This window comes from Melanostigma gelatinosum, assembly GCF_949748355.1.
Source record: "Melanostigma gelatinosum genome assembly, chromosome: 8".
NCBI classification, from domain to species: domain Eukaryota; kingdom Metazoa; phylum Chordata; class Actinopteri; order Perciformes; family Zoarcidae; genus Melanostigma; species Melanostigma gelatinosum.
In genome coordinates this window covers 4,873,348-4,893,924 of record NC_136641.1, presented here as the reverse complement: position 1 = coordinate 4,893,924, position 20,577 = coordinate 4,873,348, and the positions used below count along the sequence as shown (strand labels likewise).

Genomic DNA, 20,577 nt, shown 5'->3' with positions numbered 1-20,577 from the left:
GAACCTGTGTCGTATTTCAATACTACGGTATTGAATGCACAATAAAGAGGTATTCATGGGACGAGGCCCAGTTTAATATAAAACACAATTTTATACAATATATATAAAGTCGGGGGTCCCTGCTCCATCTCTATCAGTTTGGGGGTCCTTGACCTGAAAAATGTTGAAGACCCCTGTGGTTAAATCATTCGTGCTTCTTGTGTAAATGTAATTTGCTGTTGTATCTTATCCTTCATTATGTATATTGAAATACATTTGAATGCCTGTACACTTTGGTTTGTGTTAGTAGCATTTATACTGATATACTAGATGTTAAGTACTTACAAAGGCACTTACTTTTTGTACTGTTTGTGCTCTTTTTCAGTTTTACAAAAATATTACATATTTTCCACCATTAAACCTTGCCAAATACAACAACATGTCTGTTCCTTGGAGGATACGGTGCTGGGAAATATATTGTCAAGCTGGCCGTATAGCTGAAAACTACGTTTGACTAAAACAACTTTTAGTGAGGACAGCATAAAAAGAGTTCAGCCCAGGGCAGGGATTCCCCTTGTTGTCAGCCCACTCCACACCAGCAGAGGGAGCTTTAGCGGTATTAATACAAGTCGCACAGCCCTTCCTGTAATCTTCCTGGTTCAGCATAATTGTCCATAAGCTTTAATGCATACAAGCTGCACACAGGCCCTTCAAGCTAGGCTTCAGTCAGGTCTGTCAACTCAGCATATGAGGGGGTGTGGGGGGAGAAATAAAGAGAATGCATCTGGAGGGATGTCACATTGGCAGCACATGACAAGGCGGCAGAGGAAGCACTGAATTGTGTGACTGTGAACATTTGCACTGTTTGTCCGTGTGCTCGTAGATGGCGAGCAAACACCTGTCGAGGGCCGAGGCGTTGGCGTGTCCAGGCTGCAGGCACGGCTGCCACGTGATGCTCTACTGTGACACGAAAACTCTGCTGTTTGGGAGCATCCCCATCCGACACATCATACTGGTGAGGAAGAGTCACTGTTTGTGTGTGTGTGTGTGTGTGTGTGTGTGTGTATAACAGCTTTTGTCATTTCCCACAGATGCAGATGCGCTTTGACGGTCTGCTGGGTTTCCCTGGAGGGTGAGTCTTTTAAAAACAAAATGAAAAAAAATCCTTTTATGAGCACAGGTACATTTAGCGCAGGTTTCGTAGCCTCTCCCTTTCTTCAGAGAGTCAGCCCCATCAAAAGATATAAACCTGTGCAGCGCAGAACAAACACTCACCCATTTTCACTGGAGCACTCAAACAACAAGGATGAACTGAACGTATGAGAAAATACTCTTGACAGGTTCTTCTGTAAGATGCCTTTATCTTTCTATATAAAAATAGACTCAAAATAACTGTAACTGCCAGGCACATACTGCTTTATTAGTATTCAGCTCAATATAAATCACTTGTGCCTTTTGTGTCTGTGATTTACGTCTCTGCCAGAAATTTGCCAACACTGTGAAATTATGTAACGCGGCGAGAAGAAAAGTCTGGGAAAAAAACCATGACGACATGCAAATGAATAGTCAGGAGCAGCACTATCCCAGTTTACATGCACTACGTATTGTATACAGTATATTACATGTACTAATTGTATAAATATACTGCGTTTGCAGTTAGTATAGAATAAAATCTTTACACTTAACCGTTTTATACTTACAGGAAAGGATACAATACGTGCTCCAATGCGTGTTAATCAAACTGCGCATTTGGAACGTCACTTCAAGTGAAACATCCCAAATACACAGCAAAGTGCTTAAGATGTAATGGATGGATCATGTTGAAATTTGGTTCAGACATCGGTGGTTTCCCTTCTGGATTAATGTAACATTTTAAAATACTTAAATTACATTCCCATCAGCCTCCGCTGCACTGTGTTTAGTGCTGACAGAGCGCTACAGGGACGAGGTATTTTTGCAGGCCAACCCCGGAAGTTAGCATCACACTGGTTCCCCTTCGACAAAAAGTCAATGGGATTTTTCCATTGGCTTTTTGATTATTGCAGAAAATAATCTCTGTGGAAAACAAACGTTTATGATAGTCACACGTTTTGTTCAGTAAGATAAACTTCACCAATGAACACCACTTTTATGATTTTTGAAGTGTTAAATGCCATCGCCAAAAGTAAAAAAAAAAATCTAACGTTAGGCTATCAACAAACTACACCACGAGGCTGTAAAGGCGAACTAGTCGGTGGGATGCTGTTTAATAGTCTCATTTGGCCACTTGTTAGCAACCGCCTTTTTTAAAGACATAAAAGCTTCAAAACTCACAAGAGGGGTCTATTTACTGACATATTTCATATCTCGGAACAAGATGTTAAAATCTCTGAGAGACGAGGAAAAAATAAATGCTGACTCATTTCTGAAGCACTGTCAGGGCAAATGTTAGCATGCTAACAGGCTAAACTAAGGCGGTGAACATGGTCAAACATTATGCCTGCTAAACATCAGCCTCAGTGTTATTAGCATATTAGCATGCTGATGATAGCATTTAGTTCAAAGCACCGTTGTGCCTAATTACAAACTTCTAGAGCTGTTAGCATGGCTGTAGACTCACCACACACTGCATACTGGAAACCTGCTTCAGGACATCATCAGGACACAGCGCAGCACACATTTCACACAGTTCCCAGTCAATCACTGGGTTAACCTTTCAGGGACATTTTCCGAAGTTGAAAGATGGCGGTAATGTAATTGTTCTTGTATGGAAGCCAACAATATAAAACTCAACAGAAGAAGAAGACGACGGGCTGTGGTCGGCCAAATAGTCCAAAAAAAATGTATTCCTATGTCCTAACCACTTCTCCTTGACCTCAAGGATGTTATTGATTGCAGATGTTATTGATTGCCAAATGGTGTGTTGCTTTAATTGTTGCTGCGGCAAGGAATTGTGGGACAGCATCCCCTTTCCTTTGGTAAAGGATGTTCCAGTGTAACCATAGACTGTATGTAAGAAGTGGACGTAGTCATCGTGACGTCACCCATTGGTTTGTGGACTAACGTTTTGAAGCCTCGGGTTCGGCGATTTGGCCGTTGCCATCTTGGAATATGGCTATTGCCATGTTGTGGTTTTTTGCAACCGAACGGAAGTTACCATATTTGGAATGCGGAGAAGTGACGTAGTGGCGCCGTATACTGCTTTATGGTCTATTTTAATCTAAATGGACCATAATTTACTAAATGAACATCATGCTGTATTGAAAAAGTCTTGAAACTAGAGATTGAGACCAATTGATTTTATTTTGTAACGCCCAAAATCACAAATCTGCCTCAGAGGGCTTTACAATCTGTAGACATGCGACATGTGATTCGTTAGTAATATGCATTAATGGGACATGAATTCATACAGAAGGAGAGAGAGAAGAGGAGAGAGGATCTCAGTTTATCCTAGGAAGTCCTCCGGCAGTCTAGGCTTATAGCAGCTTATCTAGGGACTGGACCAAGTCAAACCTGAGCCAGTCCTAACTATAAACCTGAGCCAGCCCAAACTATGAGCGTTATCAAAAAGGAAAGTCTTAAGCCTACTCTTAAATGTGGTGAGTGTGTCTGCCCCCCGGACTGAAGCCGTAAGCTGGTTCCACAGAAGAGGTGCTTGATAACTGAAGGCTCTGGTTCACACCCTACTTTTTAAGACTAATAAACTAGAGTAACATTATATACAATGTTTCCTGAGTTAATAAATCAAGTGAGAAGTAGTGTCATTTTTTCATAGACAATCAGACTTCTTTTTGCAACCGGTCAGTAGAGAGAAAGTTTTAAGACACTTCCTCATTGAGTTCACTCAGCAGAACCGGAGGTTGCCGCCTGGCTGCCACTCAGGTACTTCTGGGTTATTTCACTCAGTTAGGAACCTTCCGAAGCCAAAAATACTATTCGGACGCAGCCGGAAGTATGTGTACAAGGCGGAAGACGTCTCTTATTATTTTCAAGAACAAGAAGTGCTGGAAGCTGTATTCTACAAGTTTGCGAGACGAGTCAAAGTCACCCACGAAAGCATTGGCACAAATAAACCATAAACAAGTCGCGGATTAAAATATGTCGCCGGCAGAGTCGTGATTCGTTCGCTCGCTCCACACAAAAGTGTGGAGCGAGCGAACGAATCCCTGAATGTCGATCCCTGGCTCCCATTCACACACGAGCCCATGAGGGAAATTCTGACAGAATCCCCCCCAAAAGAATAACTTGACGACGCCGTTGAGATGCGCCGTCGTTCTCGTGACTCGAGCCTCAGCACCACCTCAGCCAGCCCGAGGAGTCTCTGAGGAGCAATGCAGCTGACATCGTTTGTCAACTTTCATCTCTGATCCCGACCTTTGACCCCGCACTCCCACGCCGCAGGTTCGTCAACCCTTCGGAGGAGTCCCTGGAGGCGGGGCTCACCAGGGAATTGTCGGAGGAGCTGGGCGTGGCTCTTCCGATACTGGAGGAAGATCACGTGGACTCGTGCTACGCCCCTCCTTCCTCCTCTTCCTCCTCCTCCCCCAGTGTCATCACTCACTTCTACGCAAAGAAGATGGAGGAGGTGCAGATTAGGGAGTTGGAGAGAGCCGCAGTGACCACGGCAACGGATCATGGACAGGAGGTAGTGGGCGCGCGTGCGTGTCCTTTTCCTTCTAGAATCACCGATTGCAGCCATTAATCTGATCTCATGCTCCTCATCACCTGTTGTCTCTCTCGCTGCAGGTTCTAGGGATGGTCCGAGTCCCTCTCTACACCATGGAAGACGGGGGAGGCCTCGCGCCGTTCCTTTCGCACTCATTCGTCTGCAATGCCCGCTCCCAGCTGGCCGACACCTTGCTGCGCCTCCACCTAATCGCCCCGGAGGAGCTGCAGAAGGCCGTCGCGTGCTCGCTGACGATACAGGCGCGCGCCGCAGAGGAGCTGCGGGCCGCCCTCGAGTCGGCGGAGGAAAGGAGGATGCTGCTTTGAAACGCCACCTGCACGTGCACCACCAGCACATCCACATAAGCGCGCAGATCGCAGTTTGTCACATCACAATCCACCGCCTCACGCATCAAACTGTTTGGAGGAACTTTGCTCCACCATTAATGCAAATAAAACTTTTTTTTACCATAATTTTCATTCCTGTTGCTGATTTAAAAAAAACTGAAATGATATGAGGTGGAAGGAACCGTAACAACCTAATCAACACTTTAATTACATTTTGATGATTCCGGTAGGGATTTCGATGCACATCAAAATCTTTCAAATGCAAAACAGCAGGCAACAAAAAAAGCGAGCAGAACCATGAGACATTGCGTTACTGTGCTACCTTGTAGGTAATGCACGAGCACCTCGTGGTGGTCCTCAAGAACCAAGATCAAAAGAGGGCAGCGCTCCTTTTAAATCAGCTTGAGGTCCGTCTCTGTGCTGCTCGGTTCCATTTATGAAGCTATATTGGCGGCTGCGCACCGTGCAATCCGAGGATTAATTACGTCCGTGACATACAATACGGCCTGTGGGCGAAGATTTGATTCCGTTTTAAGTGCACCCTTGGTGTGCATATACACGCCTGCACCAGATGTTCCTAACCTCATTCCCGGGCAATATAGCCTGGCAGTGAGCAAAGAGCAGAGACACGACGCTGCCTAATGTTCATCATACCTACTGTTAGCGTACAATGTACAATCCATACACTGTTTTTTTGTTGTTGTTGCAGGTGAATCAACCGGACATGTTGCATATAATACATGCAAAACACAGGGTTTATATTTGAGCCAATGCACTTACAGTCAGTGTGACAAATCAGCCCTCCGTGTCTGATAAATGGGATGCAGAATGTACCTAATATTCAGCTTATTGTTATATAATAGCTTTGTTATCGATTTAACCGGGACAGGTACATCCGTCATTCATCTCAGCAGCAGCAGGTGTTGATAGAATGAGTGATGCAGGTCGGAATCATTGGTGAAGGAGTGACTGAACGCCTGTCTCTCGATCAGAGTGTTTTTCTTCACAGCTGTCAAAAGGTGAAAAAAAATAAAAGATGCACAACATCCGGCTCAACAGACAGGAAGCAGAGAGGAGACCGGTTATTAACGAAAAACACTTCTATGGTTGTGTTTAGATGCGGGTCTGTGTGTGTGTGCGCGTGTGCGTGCATGGCAACGGTTGCACCTCGCAGGATGCTGTCATGTGATGGTGTTGTAAAGGGGGCGAAGAATACAAGGTCATCAGAAAAACATTGCGAGAGAGAGAGAGAGATGGATGGAAGGCTGGAGCGAGGGAGGGAGAGCGGGATGCTGAGGGAGAAAAGGCAGTGTATTCATAGCAGCAGCGGTATTTATAGCCGCCCGGAGGAGAGGGGAGAGCAGGGGGGCGTGGTTTGGGCCGCGGCTCTCGCACTGCTGCTTCACGAGGCGGAGAGGGAGGGATAGGGGAGGAGAGAGCGAGAGAGACAGAGAGAGAGAGAGGGGAGGCTATTTGGCAGGAGAGGGAAGAAAGGCGAGAGGGAGGGCTGTTTTTGAGTGTTTGTGTGTGTTTGCCTGAGAAATGAGAGAGAGAGCGCGAGAGGGAGGAGGGTACTGAGCTGAGAGAAATCTGTCAGATTCAAACACACTGCTCTCTGTGCGCGTGTCTGTACGTGTGTGTGTGACAGAGAGAGAGGTATGAGAGGAGAGGAGGAGGAACAGATAGAAAGACAGCAGAGGAGCATGAAGTGAGGTACGTACGGCTGCCACGCTGCTCGTGAATCCAATAACAACCTGTGTGTTCGTGTAGCCTACAGTGTGTATATGCGCGCGTGTGTAAAAGTGTGCGCATGCTAGTGCATGCTAGTCTGTGTGTTTATATATAGTTTTCTAAAGGCGCGTTGTGTTCACTTGTATGGGTGGGGGTGGGGGGGGGGGGTTCTAAGTGGCCAAATGGATGCAGACTGTTATCAATTATGTAATATGTGTGCACCATTTCTAGTGTTGATGATGTGTGTGTGTGTGTGTGTGTGTGTGTGTGTGTGTGCGCGTGTGCGTGTGTGTGTTTACATGCTGTGGTGTTTTGCGTGGCCATTGTGTGGAGCGCCTTGACCATATGGGGTGGTTTACTGGTGTATAACTCAACCACCCCTCAACACCACTGACAGCTAATTCACGTTCCCTTATTATACAACATAATGAAGAGCAGAGTCTCCTTTGTGCCGTTGGTTTTAGCAACACACTGCGATGGTAATGTGACACAGCATCCTGGTCATTGTGAAAGCTCTCTGTGACTTTGGTTATTTTAAACCTATACTGGTGCTTAGATTGTGAGCGTACTGGATTTTAATCATAGAAAATGCAGCTCACAGGTTATAGTGTACTTTTTACAGAAAAACAAGTCCCGTCTCAGGGTCCACGATGCAGAGCCCCCCCCCCCCCACCCCTGAGCTCACACAGCCCCCGCTGCATCAGAACAACAGAGAAACCAGTTGTTGTTGTTTTACACAAACTCCTCAAATTGAAAAATAGCCAACAAAAGAGGCATTGTCCTCTTTGTACCAGCGAGGAACAAAAGTGTGTATTTGTTTCTTTTCTTTGTTTGACCCTGCACATGCATTGAGGTGCATGAAGCGATGCAGATTCTGATCTGAATCCAAGATGGTTTATCCGGTGTCTCCCTTACTTCTCAAACACCTGCATCTTCGCTGAAACCTTACAATTTAGAAACACTTCTCCTCATCAAACAGCCGGAGGCGTACTACTCGTCCGCAAGAGTCCAAAGTGTTTCAAATAACATTAACTTCAAGCTCGTGGAGGCATGTGAGAAAAAAGTTTTCTTCAAAATTCAAGATAACATAATGTACAAAAGGTCATTTTGTTGTTGACGTGTTCCTTTGAACATGACATTTGAAACAACACGAGCAGAGATATGACATTTCTTTTCCTCCTGTAACTTCTTTTACTTCAGTAAAAACAGAAATAACACTGTGTAGAAACACCACAAACATCTTTGCCAAAATAAGAACATACATATTATCAAAATATACTCTTAACTGCCTAAAGTGAAAGTACTCATCATGTAGAATGGTCCATGTCAGAATAATGTATATTAGTGCTTTACAGCCATTGATGCATTCATGTGTGTGAACATCACTGTAATGCCATTTTAATCCGTATCTAACAGTCGTAACTGGCAACTAAAGAGATCAGATATGTGTAGTGGAGTAAAAGTATGGATAAAATAGAATGAATTAAGATATGACAGGATTCACTCATACGTCCTGTAGTACAGTAGGAGCTGGGATCAGAGTTGGCAGTAGAACAGCATCTGAATTGACCTCCACTGAGCGCTGTCCTGGGGAAAGTGCTGGTGGAGAAGTGGAGGTTTCAGCAGGGCATGTGGACCCAGATGTGGCCAACCCGGCGGCCCCTCTGACCCTCACAGTGTCCGACTGTCCGAGACTTTTTTTTTTCCTCATTCATGCTCTCCGCCAGGACGCACAGGTATGCATTCTGTAAACATTACCCGTAAATGTTCCTCTACATCCATTTTTTTTGCAGTCTGTCCGATACAAACTGCCCTCAGTGCCATTGCAATTCAATAGCATGCCAGAATCTGAAAGGCACCTTATCAACCACAATGCCAAATAGTATTAAATCCCACCCTTTTTCTTTATAAATGTTGCGTCGCTGGTGGCCACACTTCTCTTAAATGTGATGCATTACGTTGCCACCTTGAAAGCAGTCTGTCTGTGTATGAGTGGGTTTTGGCACTGAAGGAAACCGGGACTAAGCCGCTGCTGAAGACTTTCTGTGAGATTTGCAGGTACAGAGTAATTCTCTGCAGTTGGTCCGCGGGTAAGAATACCTGTGGCAGCATGCAACAATATGGTTTCCTGTTTTGCTGTGGTGGCAGCTGAGAAGGATGTCGAAGACTGCAGAGAGACTTTGGCGAGAAGCAAACTTTTGTCAATGGTGTGACGAGTTTGGATTTAGCCACTTTGCGTGGCTAATTTTGCATCGGCCTCAAAGCTCACGAGATTTACCTGTTGGCTGTGTGAGCTGCTTTTTCAGACTTGCCTGGCAGCCGACGAAGGAGCTGACGATTCAGTTCCCATCTTCTTGAGGTTTCAAAGTGGATCAGAATCGGTGTTTTGAAGTGGCGTTGGAATCTGATCGGTTGTGTGTATTCAACACGTTCTCGTTCCAACCCGTCGCATACTGAAGCTGTCAGGGTCGCTTTCTAACGCACGGTCACAGTAAACACGTGTGTTAACGTTGTGAATTCAAACAAACACCATTTGGTTAGGTTAAGGAAAAACATCATGGTTGGGCTTAAAATAAGTACGTAAACTTAGGTTTAGGCAACAAAACCACTAAGTTAGGTTCAAGCAGCAAAGCAGCAAAGCAAAATGTTTTGGAAAAACACCAACATCACCAATGAGAAAATAACCGGTCTCATTTTTCTAGTCGCCAATCGGAGCATACTGAGCTTTTTTTGTGATGGGATCTTAAAGAAACAGGCGCTAAAACGGAGCGTTTCAGACAAAGAGTGAATACAGGTAGAGTCAGACCGACAGGATGAGAAAAATAATGTGTTTTTTGAACAATAAAGCACGTAAACATGTTCTTGTAGAAACCCCAAATACAAGTATGAACCTGACAATGAGCTATAGCTTTCACTGGAGGGACCTACAACAATATTGCCAGACACTGTATAGCCATCCAGATAACATAATTAAAAAAGAAAAGAACGGACATGACAGATGCTGTTGCTCTACACGTCATAATGAGTTCTGTAGATCACAAGCTGCTGTAAGCTGTGACTTTTGACAGCACAGGTCTGGTCTGCCGTTTGTTATTAAAGCTAATTCCATTACACTTCATGTCGGCGCTACACCTACAGTAAACTCCCCCACAACAGGATAACAGTGCACATACAGTATGCATCATAATGAAGCTTATGTTTTCAGTTTGGTTCGTTGGTTTGTCTTTTTGCCAGCAGGAATATTGAAAAACTACTGGCCTGATGTTCATGAAACGTGTTGGAAGGGTGTAGCCAAAGATATAGAGTAGGAGTAGAAGGGACATTCAACGTTGCAGGACGGTCAGAGTGGCAGCCATTTTTAAAGTTTAACAACTTAATGCTCCACACTCTTGTCACAGCATAGGAAAGCTATCATTGCTATCACCGGATGACAACTTAGTTCAGCTCATTTTCTGTAACCAGTATGCCATTTAAGTATCGTAGCTAGCTAGCTAACTAGCCAGCTGTCCGCTAGTCAGCTAGCTAGCTTGTTAATTCAACCATGCTGTAATTTACAGAAAACCAGCCGAACAGCAGGCTGGTAGCCAGTGGCACGGCCCCTTCACCTCGCTCCCCAATCGCTCCGGAGAAGGTCAAGCTACCTAGCTAACTAGCCAGCCACCCGGCGAGCTGCGACAACCCTTTATGGCCCCACTGACACGTGTTGTCACCATAACAACTAACAGCAATCGCCATTTTCTTTCGTTCTAGTCTAACGACCATTGAAGACAGTTCAATGTCCGTTCTACTCCTTTTTATATTTCTACTTGTGCAGCCAAGGCATATACACACATTCATTTCCACTCATGGAAACGGCCCTGGCAGAGGTCTGTGCACTTCGAGTTCTTTCATTCATATATTTTCTTGTCTGCTTGATTGTTCAAAGCCATTTTGTTTTCAGTAGTCCTCCGATGACATTTATCCTATCCTTCTTCATTGTGTTCTGCCACCTGTTGTTTATCTCCCTGCTTCCTGCTGCAGCATAAATGGCAACACGCATCTCCTCCCAGTGGTGTTTTAGTCTGTAAGAGGCTCAGTCCATCGGTTAGACGAGTGTCACACCTGACTCTACCTGACTTGTGTTCAGAGCAGGGCACGTATGGCTGTAGTACGTCTCACAGCACGGGGGAGCATAAGATCATGCTCAACACTCTCACGCACCCCTTTTTAACATTTCAGCGCTTAATCTGCGATCGCACCGCGCCGATAAGGATGCGCCTGTGTGCGTGCTGTCACAGCTCACTGTTTCCCCAAAAGTACAACTTTCCAGGAAGTGAGATCATCTGGGCGAGGGTCCCGTTGACACCCATGTGTTAGCAGCGGTTGGGCTTTGACCCGTGGTTCGCAGGGATCGGGGACAGTTTTATTCCCAGCTGTTGAGAAACAATGCAGCTGTAAGAATTTGCAAGAAAAAAAAGGCATTTCTGCAAAACACATGATGCGAGATAACGTCTTGTATGGTGACCGGCTCAGCGTAGCACAGTGTGGTTGGAAATCCCCATATGATATCGGTCATAACATCAAACACAATATTCCACTTGTGCTACTGCGGCTTCGTGCTCCGTTTCTTTTCCTTCAGAGGAAATTAGCAGAAAATCCCCTTAGCAGCAATACGGATCCATCGCATTTGTCGTCAATCTACTTTGTATTCAATTTGTGCGCCACACGACCTCCTCTTTCAGTCAATGCCCTTGACTTTTAAGTATGAAATACTGTTCCCAGATAACCTCCATCTCTCTGCCCCCGTTGCCCTTTTTGCCCCCCCCCCCCTCCCCTCAATCAGCCTTTTCCCCCGATATTTCGCTAAAGCTCTCACAACCCCCTCCTCTCCGCTCCTCAGATCATTTACATTCGCTTTGTTCTGCTCAGATTAAGGTCGCACGCTGATGAAGGCCTCCGAAGCCTCCGAGGTCTCAGTCTCATGTTCGGAAACATCTCTGAACATGCACTTCTCTATTTGCTCGTAGTTCTGATACCGTCACTGAACAGTGTGTTTGCACCACATCCACCGCACAGCGTTTTGGAAGAGGAAATGACAGGTATTCAATTGCAGCAATATCAGCACCTGAGTAGTTCTGAGTGAAAGACTTCAGTTACGATGAAACCGATACATGCAACAGCTTTCTGCTGTTAAAACAATGCCCTCATGCTTTCAAACCTCCATCCACGATATCACGTTTTTCCCGCCGCGCCGAGGCTTATACAGGAGACCCTGTTAGGCCACATTAAATCTGGCTGACGTTGGAGGGAGTGTGTATCGCTTCAGCTACCGTTGTGGGTTTTAACCCCAGAGGCTGATTGAGGAACAAAGTTTCCAGTGAAAGCGACACATTTTGGCACTCGTTGCAGAGGCCTGACACCCTTTGAGAAACTGACACAGGATGTGGGACATGAAGTTGCCACTGTCTGTCTGTCTGTGTGTGCGTGTGCGTGTGCGTGTGCGTGTGCGTGTGTGTGTGTGTGTGTGTGTGTGTGAGAGAGTGTGTGTGTACTTGCACTTGCCTGCCTGTGTGAAACTAAAAAGCAAGACACAGTATGTGTGTGTGTGTGAGAGAGTGTGTGTACTTGCACTTGCCTGCCTGTGTGAAACTAAAAAGCAAGACACAGTCTGTGTGTGTGTGTGTGTGTGTGTGTGTGTGTGTGTGTGTGTGTGTGTGTACTTGCACTTGCCTGCCTGTGTGAAACTAAAAAGCAAGACACAGTCTGTGTGTGTGTGTGTGTGTGTGTGTGTGTGTGTGTGTGTGTGTGTGTGTGTGTGTGAAGTCCCCTTTTCAGTACAGTTTACGCTGACTAATACACAACCATGCAAATGCCTGTGTCTTGTGCGATGTAAGCATTTAGTCATGTGTAGGACTGATTTGCTAAATCTTTGTAAATGCAGGCTGGCTGGGCTTTCACTATCCACTGCACACAGATGTTTTTATTGCCTCACAAAGCTAACATTCTCACTTACCAGCATCCAAACTGTTTAAGTCATTTAAAAAAGATGGCATACTCTGCCCTTTAAAGGGCTGCTCCGATGATTTATAATGAACTTCCACATAGTTGGAAGCCTTGCGTTAGAGAGATTAAAAAAAACAGAGCAGTTGAAATTGACGCAGCAGAGGCCAATATATCCTCATTCGTCCCTATTTGTGTCCCACAAGTTCTTGAGCCTACACTTCCCATAATGCATCTGAATGCCTACTGTCATTACGCACACTCTGCCTGGTAAACACCAATGTCTTTTGAATTGATTGTCACAGCTGTACATTTAAAGGTCCAATAGAGTTGTGAAGTGCACAGAGCAGTGTTGGGCGCCCCTGGCTCGGGTAATAAGAGTCCCATTCATTTTCTGAACCCAAACTTGTTGTTATTTCCCTCCGGTCTCTCCTTTGTCCTCTTGCCTCTGTGCTTTTATAAAGACCAGGGACACACGCACATTTTGCCGCTCAAATTTGAAACATTTGTAATTTGCATGGATGTGTCTTCACTCTCACTTCCTGGAGTATTCTTATCCAATTCTATATTTTTGTTGATTTTATATGCAGTTACGCTGCCTCAAGGTTTGCCATGTAGAGTAGTCTGAACACAGAGTCAGTGCCAAAGATGCACAAATATGTTACAAAATACCCGGTTCTTTGATAAAAAGTCGAGACTGTGTAGATATAAAAAGAATTTGTTGCCTGATGTCCTTGACTCTATTTGTATAAAAGTTTAAAAACTGCTCAGACACCTCTTGTGAGGCGTCAGTAATATGACGGGAGGAGGGGATGACCGCTGAGTCGATTATCTTAAATAGAATTCTCGGATTTGAGTGATTTGCTGAAATTAAGTTGGAGAAGAAGGAAGTTCTTGCTTCATTGCATCTTGCCAACTCTTGTAAAATAGATTCTTTCCATTTTCGTTCCTTTCTCCTACAGCCTCTCTTTAAATCACGGGTGCTTTCATTTAGCTAGGGCTGGGCTGTTATATCTGACCTTTTGTCTTTCAGGGGGGCAACAGAGTCCAGGACAGTCTGACAGGTTTGATCAAAAAGACCAGCTCCTCTAAGTTATAATGAGGATTAAAGGCAGTTCAAAAAGCCGTGGTAAAATGCTGAGAGAACATGCTCGCAGACATAGAGTTAAAAACCATGTGAAGTATGAATAACTGGTCGAGGATGGAATACAACGGCTTTGTGATCAGACACACAGATATCCTTTGTCTCAAAGCTGTCAGGGCTGAGACCACAGTAAAGAACCAGGTCGAGGGCGTGACCCTTTGAGTGTGTGGGCTCCTGTACAACCTGACTGAGCTCAAAAGATTCCAGCGTATCCATAATATCAGTGACAAAAGCCTGTGAAGGGCAGCAGACATCTATATGTTAAAATCACCTAAAATAAGAATTTTGTCATACTTTGATGTAAAATGGGATAGTAACTCACCAAAGTCTTGGATATAAACACTGTTAGGGGGGTCTGGGCGGTCTGCAGATTCATAAAATGATCACTGGATCTTCAGAGTTTACTGTAAAACCAAGTTGTTATTACATTACAGTCATTTAGCGCTTTTATCCAAAGCGACTTACAATTCAGATCCTATCACAGCTACGGGAGCAATTTAAGCGTCTTGCTCAAGGACACATCGACATGCGACTAGTGGAGCCGGAGCCGGGGATCGAACCATCGATCCTCCGAGTGACGGTCGGCCCTGCTATCCACTGATACATTGTCGGATATTCTTGCATGTTTCTATGTTGAGTAACTGTTGAGGAGATCATGAAAGTAAAAACTTTATTTTTCTTCCCGAACCCGATTAGGCATGACCCGGGCCAGGCTGTAGTTTGTTTCAATTCCTCCCCTTGAATCCAGTTTCCCAGCGTTGTTTTTTTGTCTGCGTGGACCACGTAGTCGGAGAACGCTGTATTGTCAAATTCTTTCAAAATATCATGACTTTTATTCTTTGTCTGTTAATATGGATCATCAATGATCATCAATTAGTATCAGCGGCAAAAATCCGGATCTCTAGAAGTTATATTTGCTCCCTTGTTTCGTTTGTGTTGATCCGTGATACGATCCGAACCGTGAGAGGACACAAAGCACCTGTGAAAAACTGTTATTACATCAAGAAGGTCAGGACCCACCGTTGATCACAGGCCAGTCTTACGTGGGTCACACAAGAGGCTTTACCACATCCTACTGCCACTCCTTGACCTTGCTGCAGTTTGTGTAAAAAATCAGAATTGGAGACATTTGCTCGTGTATTTGAAGATTACCGCAATGGACGTCGCAAACCCCCGACCCCTCGAAGCGTTGAATATCCTTCACTACTGCTGTTACTCATCACCTCTCATCTTCCCATCCCCCACCCTTCCTTCCCTCACATCCACATCACGTTGCCCTCTTACTGTCCATTCGGTGCTGTCCCAACCATATTAAACCTCTCTTCTCTGGTGTCACTGTCCCTTTCTGTCTCGTCGTCCTGGCCTCATTCCCCCCCCCCCCCCCTGGCTCTCTCATTTTCCCACCCTGGTCAACCCTCTGCTGTATTCTTCTCACCCCCTCATCTTCTAACCCTCTGTCTGCTGCTCAGGCCAGTTCACCTATGGATCAGCATCCCCGCCAGAAACCTAAGGGATTCCACCAGCGCATCGACCCAACCGACATCCCTGTGGAGCGCAGCCAGGCGACACCAACGCCGATGCGCCGCACGCAGCCGTAGAGCAGCGAAGGGACGAGGGGGGTCAGGGGTGAAAGAGGTCGCAGACGGACAGAGCCGGAGCAGGCGGGAGGGGAGACTACAGGGGGAACCGGGACATCGGAAGGTCTCATCAGTGACAGGGGACCATCTGGGGCTCGAAGATGATGACATCACATGTGAAGCTGAGGAGGGAGAAGGGCAGCCTGGCCGAGTACGAGTCGCAGATGAAAGGTGAGAATGTGTGTATCTCTGTGTTTTCGTCCGTGGCCTTGATGGCACACACACCTACATGCATGAATGCATGACAAAATATAGCACGCAGGAGTGTGTGCAGCTGCTCCACACGCTCGCCGAGCCCTGGACTCTCACTGAACGTATTTGTGCCCCGTGTTTGCACGTATGGACGCAACAGCACATCATCACAACCCCCCCCCCCCCCCCCCCCCGCAGAGTCTCTAGAAGCCAACAGGAGAGAGCAGCGTACCTCAATCACAGTAAAAAACATGAGCGTGACCGATGTTTTGGATTTTTCACATGACAACAGCAGTGTGTGTGTGTGTGTGTTTTTGTAGGGTGGCTCTCTTTACTGTACTACAAGGGTGTATTTATAGACGGTGTTAGTGATGCTGTCTCCTCACATCCAGTCAGCCCCGGGCCGTGTGCTCACGCAGAGACGGGAGAAGACGAGTAAATAGGAAAGAGAGAGGGAGCGCGAGGAGAGCTGGGTGGGCCGGGGAGCGAGGAAAGAAAAGAACGAGAGAGGCCGAGAACAGGTAAGAGAAGAAGAAGAGAGAGAGCAAAGCGAAGGCGGGGTTATTTGAGAGAGCGATGTTTGTATTGGCCTTTTCAAACCAAAGTGCAGCGGGTTGGATGCGTTTAAGCTGGTGTGTACAATGCATGGCCTCGTGTTGTACACTCACGCTCGCATGCGTGTATAATTGGGTTGTTACAAGCTGTGCGTACTAAATCGATACGTTGCCGTCTCAGTCAATCGGAAGCAAATGACAGCACGGATGGCGTTTTGTGAACTCTCATTCCCTGCTTGGGAAATGTGGTATTAGAAAAGACATTGTCGTATTTTCTTCTCATACTTCTAACGATAACTACTCATTAGATAAATTACTGCGCGAATGATCTGTTCCGTCGTGGATCCATGAGTGTCCCCAGGCGCCGTCGGTTCTCCCACAGGTGTGCTGTCTGCACGCGTTTCATTTGTAGACTTTATGCGCCTTATGTCTGCAAGAAGGAGCAGGTGTGATATGCATGCTTCTTTTTTTCATATTTTTAACAAGCCAGACGGAAAATACACACCCCGGAGTTCCATACATATTCATGCATATCCGCGTGTGTCATAAAATCCCAACTCCCAATGAGGATCGGTGATAGAAGCACTCAGATCCTGAGTAGAAAGTCCCACATTCAAAATCCGACTTAAAGGTCCAGTGTGTAGTATTTAGGGGGATCTATCAGCAGAAATGCAATATAATATTCACAACTCTGTTTTCATTGGTTTATAATGATAAAGCTATGAATCGTTCCCGTTAGCTGAGGATGGGCCTTTCACATCTACAGACGGAGCAGGTTCTCTTCCACGGAGTCCGCCGTGTTGCACCGCCATTAGTACTTGGCGATATGATATGATGTGAAAATGTCTATTGATTATATTTTTGCTGTATTGTTTCTATTGTGATGTCCAAAAACCAGCGTCCGAAACACTTTCATGGCAATACTTATGTCATTTGTTTGCATATATGGGCCGTTGTTTTGACTCAACCACCCACCGTTATAAAGTAGAGTGCGGATTTAATTAGCGGAGGTGTTTCACTCTCGGGTTACGTCATTATTGTTATTAGTTTGTAATAAGTCTCACACTGGTGGAATGCAGTCTGGTTCCATTCTGCTTCCAGTTGGCTGTACGCTCATCTTCACTTCATTGCGTTGTCCAGCATCCAGCAGCAAAAGGAAGTGCGGTGAAAGTAAGTCAGCCCCTCTGCAGACGACATGCTGGACTCAAGCACCAGTCTGCAGAGCTCTGAAGCTCCGCCCCCTACTGCTGAACAGAGTGCCGTTCGCTTGTTTATCCAATGTTTATTAATATCGAACGTGTCCTGAGTCCACATTCGCAGCGGCACTCCCTTTGGTCCCCATCTGTACACCCGCCAAGTGTGAAGTAAATCGGATGAACAAGTTCTCGTGACACGCGAAGGACACACAGACAGACTGACAGAGATTCCTTGCTTTATCGTTACCTTTCCGAATGTCTCCAGGGTTATAAACTCATTTACTTGAATAACTCTCCTCTTTCTCTCCATGTGTCTCTCTCTGTCTGTCCATCTCTGTCTGTCCCTGTCTGTGTCAGACCTGCGGGCCCAGCTGACAGACCAGATCAAGATTTTAGACTCCCAGGTGGAGGTGAAACAGCAGCAGCTCTCAGACCTCTCTGAGTTTCTCCGGCGCCGAGGCGACATCGAGGCTGAATACGCACGCGCCCTTGACAAACTCACCGAGCGATTCACCCACAAGACCAAGAAGTAAGCGTGTCCACAGTATGTGAGGGAGTGTGCATGTGTCTCTTCTGTTCCTCAGGTGATTCTTAAAGTGTCTCATTAAGCTGTAGCTCAGCAAGGTTGTCTGTTTTTCTGCAGGAAGGAGCAGTGGGGTCAGTCAGTGTGTCAGGTCTGGTCTGTTTTGCTGACTCAGACTCGTCTGGAGAGCCGGGAACATGCGGCGCTGGGTGACACCTGCTGTAACACACTCACACAGCGGTTGGCTCACAGCACGGAGGATACACACCGTCTGCACAAACGGGTGAGTGGATCGTTGGTGGAGGGTCACATGCTCGCAGAAACAGACGCACTAGACATGCAAGACCTACTTTGAAGGGTTGTTACTCCTGTCCTTTGAGGTCAACTGCTCGCCTTGTTCAAAAGAAACACAGCAAAAGTGTATGGCCGGTACAACATGATGTAGTGCCCTCTGGAGTACCCTTCCAGTGGAGAAAACAAGGTGCAGTGCCATATAGGCTACCCTACATGCTAGAAACCATTACAATTATGTTTTAAGGAGTCTTCTTGAATAAGTCCTTTACTGTACACTTTACTACTCACTTCACTGTTATCACGTTACACGAATCAACAACTGAAATCACCCCCCTCTATCAGCTCTACATCCTCTACGCCAGGGATTCCCAAAGTGGGCTGCCTCTAGGGGGTGCGCGAGAGGAAAAGTGTAATGGCGGTCTGATGGTGTAATAATATTAAATATTAAAAAAAAATGTAATTTTAATTTAAAAACTGTCAGGTGGGACATCTGAAGCTATCAGTCGTAAAAGAGGAGAGGGACAGAGAGAGAGAGAGGAATCGGAGGCGAGGGGAACGGAGAGGTGCAGCACAGACAAATCGAGAGCACATCGGCCCATCGCGGAGTCAAGGTGAAAAAGAGGAAACGAGAGTGAGCATCAGACTGGGAAAAAAAAGAGGAAATATGATGAAAAGTATGTGTGTCTGGGCTTCACTTGGATTGGCAACGCAGATTGCCCAAAGCCACAGTGCGTGGTGTGCAGTGAGGTTCTGGCTAACAGTCTGAAGCTCTTATTTACGTCGCCACCTGAACACCAAGCATGCCAGTGCAAGTCAAAAGCCCCTTACATTCTTTATATCGAAATTGGAGGAGTTACAAAACAGCCAAAAACAACTGCAGTCTCATTCATGTGTTGGTCTATAAATGACGCACTACGGGCTTCATATCTGGTTACAGAATAGTGAGAAAGGGGCTACCGCACACAATCGCCGAAGACGTGAGCTTGGCAGCTGCCAGAGAGATGGTGGAATGTATGATTGGGGAGAAAGAAGCAAACAAGTTGGACATGATCCCGGTGTCCAACAACACTGTGTCGCCGCATCGATGCTTTGTCCGAAGACATCCTGGCTACATTAGTCGCTCATTAATTGTAAATTAAATGTGATAATCTGCCTCTGAGCCATGTGCGTGTGTGCTCGCATCCGTATTGCTCTTTAAAAGTGACGCCTTGTGTCACTGAAAGTTATTGAAACTTTGTTGCAGTGTTTCAGGGCGTTTTCACACCTTCAGTTCGTTTGCTTTGTTCTGATTCAGGGATTAATGTGATACAATGTTGCAGTTGCTCCTTTGTTCGGTTTGTGTTCACACTGCAACATTTAACAGCGGACTAAATCTTGTAAACAAATGCCACGCGCGAGCAAACTGTTCTCTCATTGGTCCGATTCTTATGCGGCTATGAAGGCTTAAAAGGCTCTGTTGCTTCTTTTTTTATTTTTTTTATTAAGGGGGGGGGGCGGGTGCGCGAACCCAGTCGGGATGTAGAAGGGGGTGCGCGGCCTAAAAAGTTTGGGAACCGCTGCTCTACGCCAAAGCACATCGATGCATAAATTATTGAAGACGGATTTCTGCCACATTCATTTTGTAACATAGCACACTCAAATAAGCCCAGATGTTAGTTGCCGGCCTGTACAAGTTGACACATAACTGAACTCAATGAAGTCTTCTTATCTGTCCCGGTACTGCAGTGGCATCTGCAGTCTCAAATATTTTACACAGCACACAGACTCAAATGACTGGTTGTCAGACACGCACTCTGTGCCTTCTCATCGTTGAAAAGTGAGCACAATATAAATTAAGCCACAACTGTCATTTCAGAGCAGCTCAGAGGCCCGACGCCAACCACAGCAAGCTTCTCCATTATTGCTGCCATCAAAGCAGTTCTATGCAGTTGTACAAACACAAGTGATGATGGCTTGATTAGAATAAACATGAGTGATGTTTAAAACAGGCCACTTCAGAAGGGGCTGCCTGAATTATGTTACTACACAAACTCATTTTACCCCAAAATAACTTTGATAAAAAGCCAAAGCCTCCAAAGCCCTTAAAAATAAGCAACATGCTTATTAACTTTATACGACACTACTTACTGTGTACTTCTACCTCAGAGGAAAACAATGTTGTACTACATTGTACAACTACTGCTGGTTACATTGCAGATTCAGATTTGGCTCACAAAATGTAAGAAGTCAAATATAATGCATTATTATTCGCTAAACTATCGAGCATCATATTACAATGAACAAAGTTAAGTAAATGTAAGTATATTATGCTAATAGCGCCTCTGTCTCGCCCTTCACTCGAAGTAAAACTCAAGAA

The 20,577-nt window shown here is 45.6% G+C and overlaps 2 protein-coding genes across 2 annotated transcripts in view; both read left to right on the top strand.

Moving 5' to 3' along the window:
* Positions 1-641: 641 nt before the first annotated feature.
* LOC306780814 (U8 snoRNA-decapping enzyme) lies at positions 642-5,028 on the top strand. Its single transcript, XM_079273311.1, has 5 exons — positions 642-709; positions 863-994; positions 1,071-1,111; positions 4,360-4,603; positions 4,705-5,028. Exons 2-5 carry the CDS (start codon positions 863-865, stop codon positions 4,948-4,950), a joined length of 663 nt encoding a protein of 220 aa, XP_079129437.1. The 5' UTR covers positions 642-709; the 3' UTR covers positions 4,951-5,028.
* A 1,517-nt stretch (positions 5,029-6,545) lies between these two features.
* arhgap4b (Rho GTPase activating protein 4b) overlaps positions 6,546-20,577 on the top strand; it is a 31,602-nt gene continuing 17,570 nt past the window's right edge. The window contains exons 1-4 of the mRNA XM_079272909.1: positions 6,546-6,684; positions 15,295-15,633; positions 17,762-17,933; positions 18,048-18,210. Of these exons, the coding sequence (XP_079129035.1) occupies positions 15,564-15,633; positions 17,762-17,933; positions 18,048-18,210 (405 nt within the window). The 5' untranslated portion in view covers positions 6,546-6,684; positions 15,295-15,563. The remainder of the gene's footprint in view (positions 6,685-15,294; positions 15,634-17,761; positions 17,934-18,047; positions 18,211-20,577) is intronic.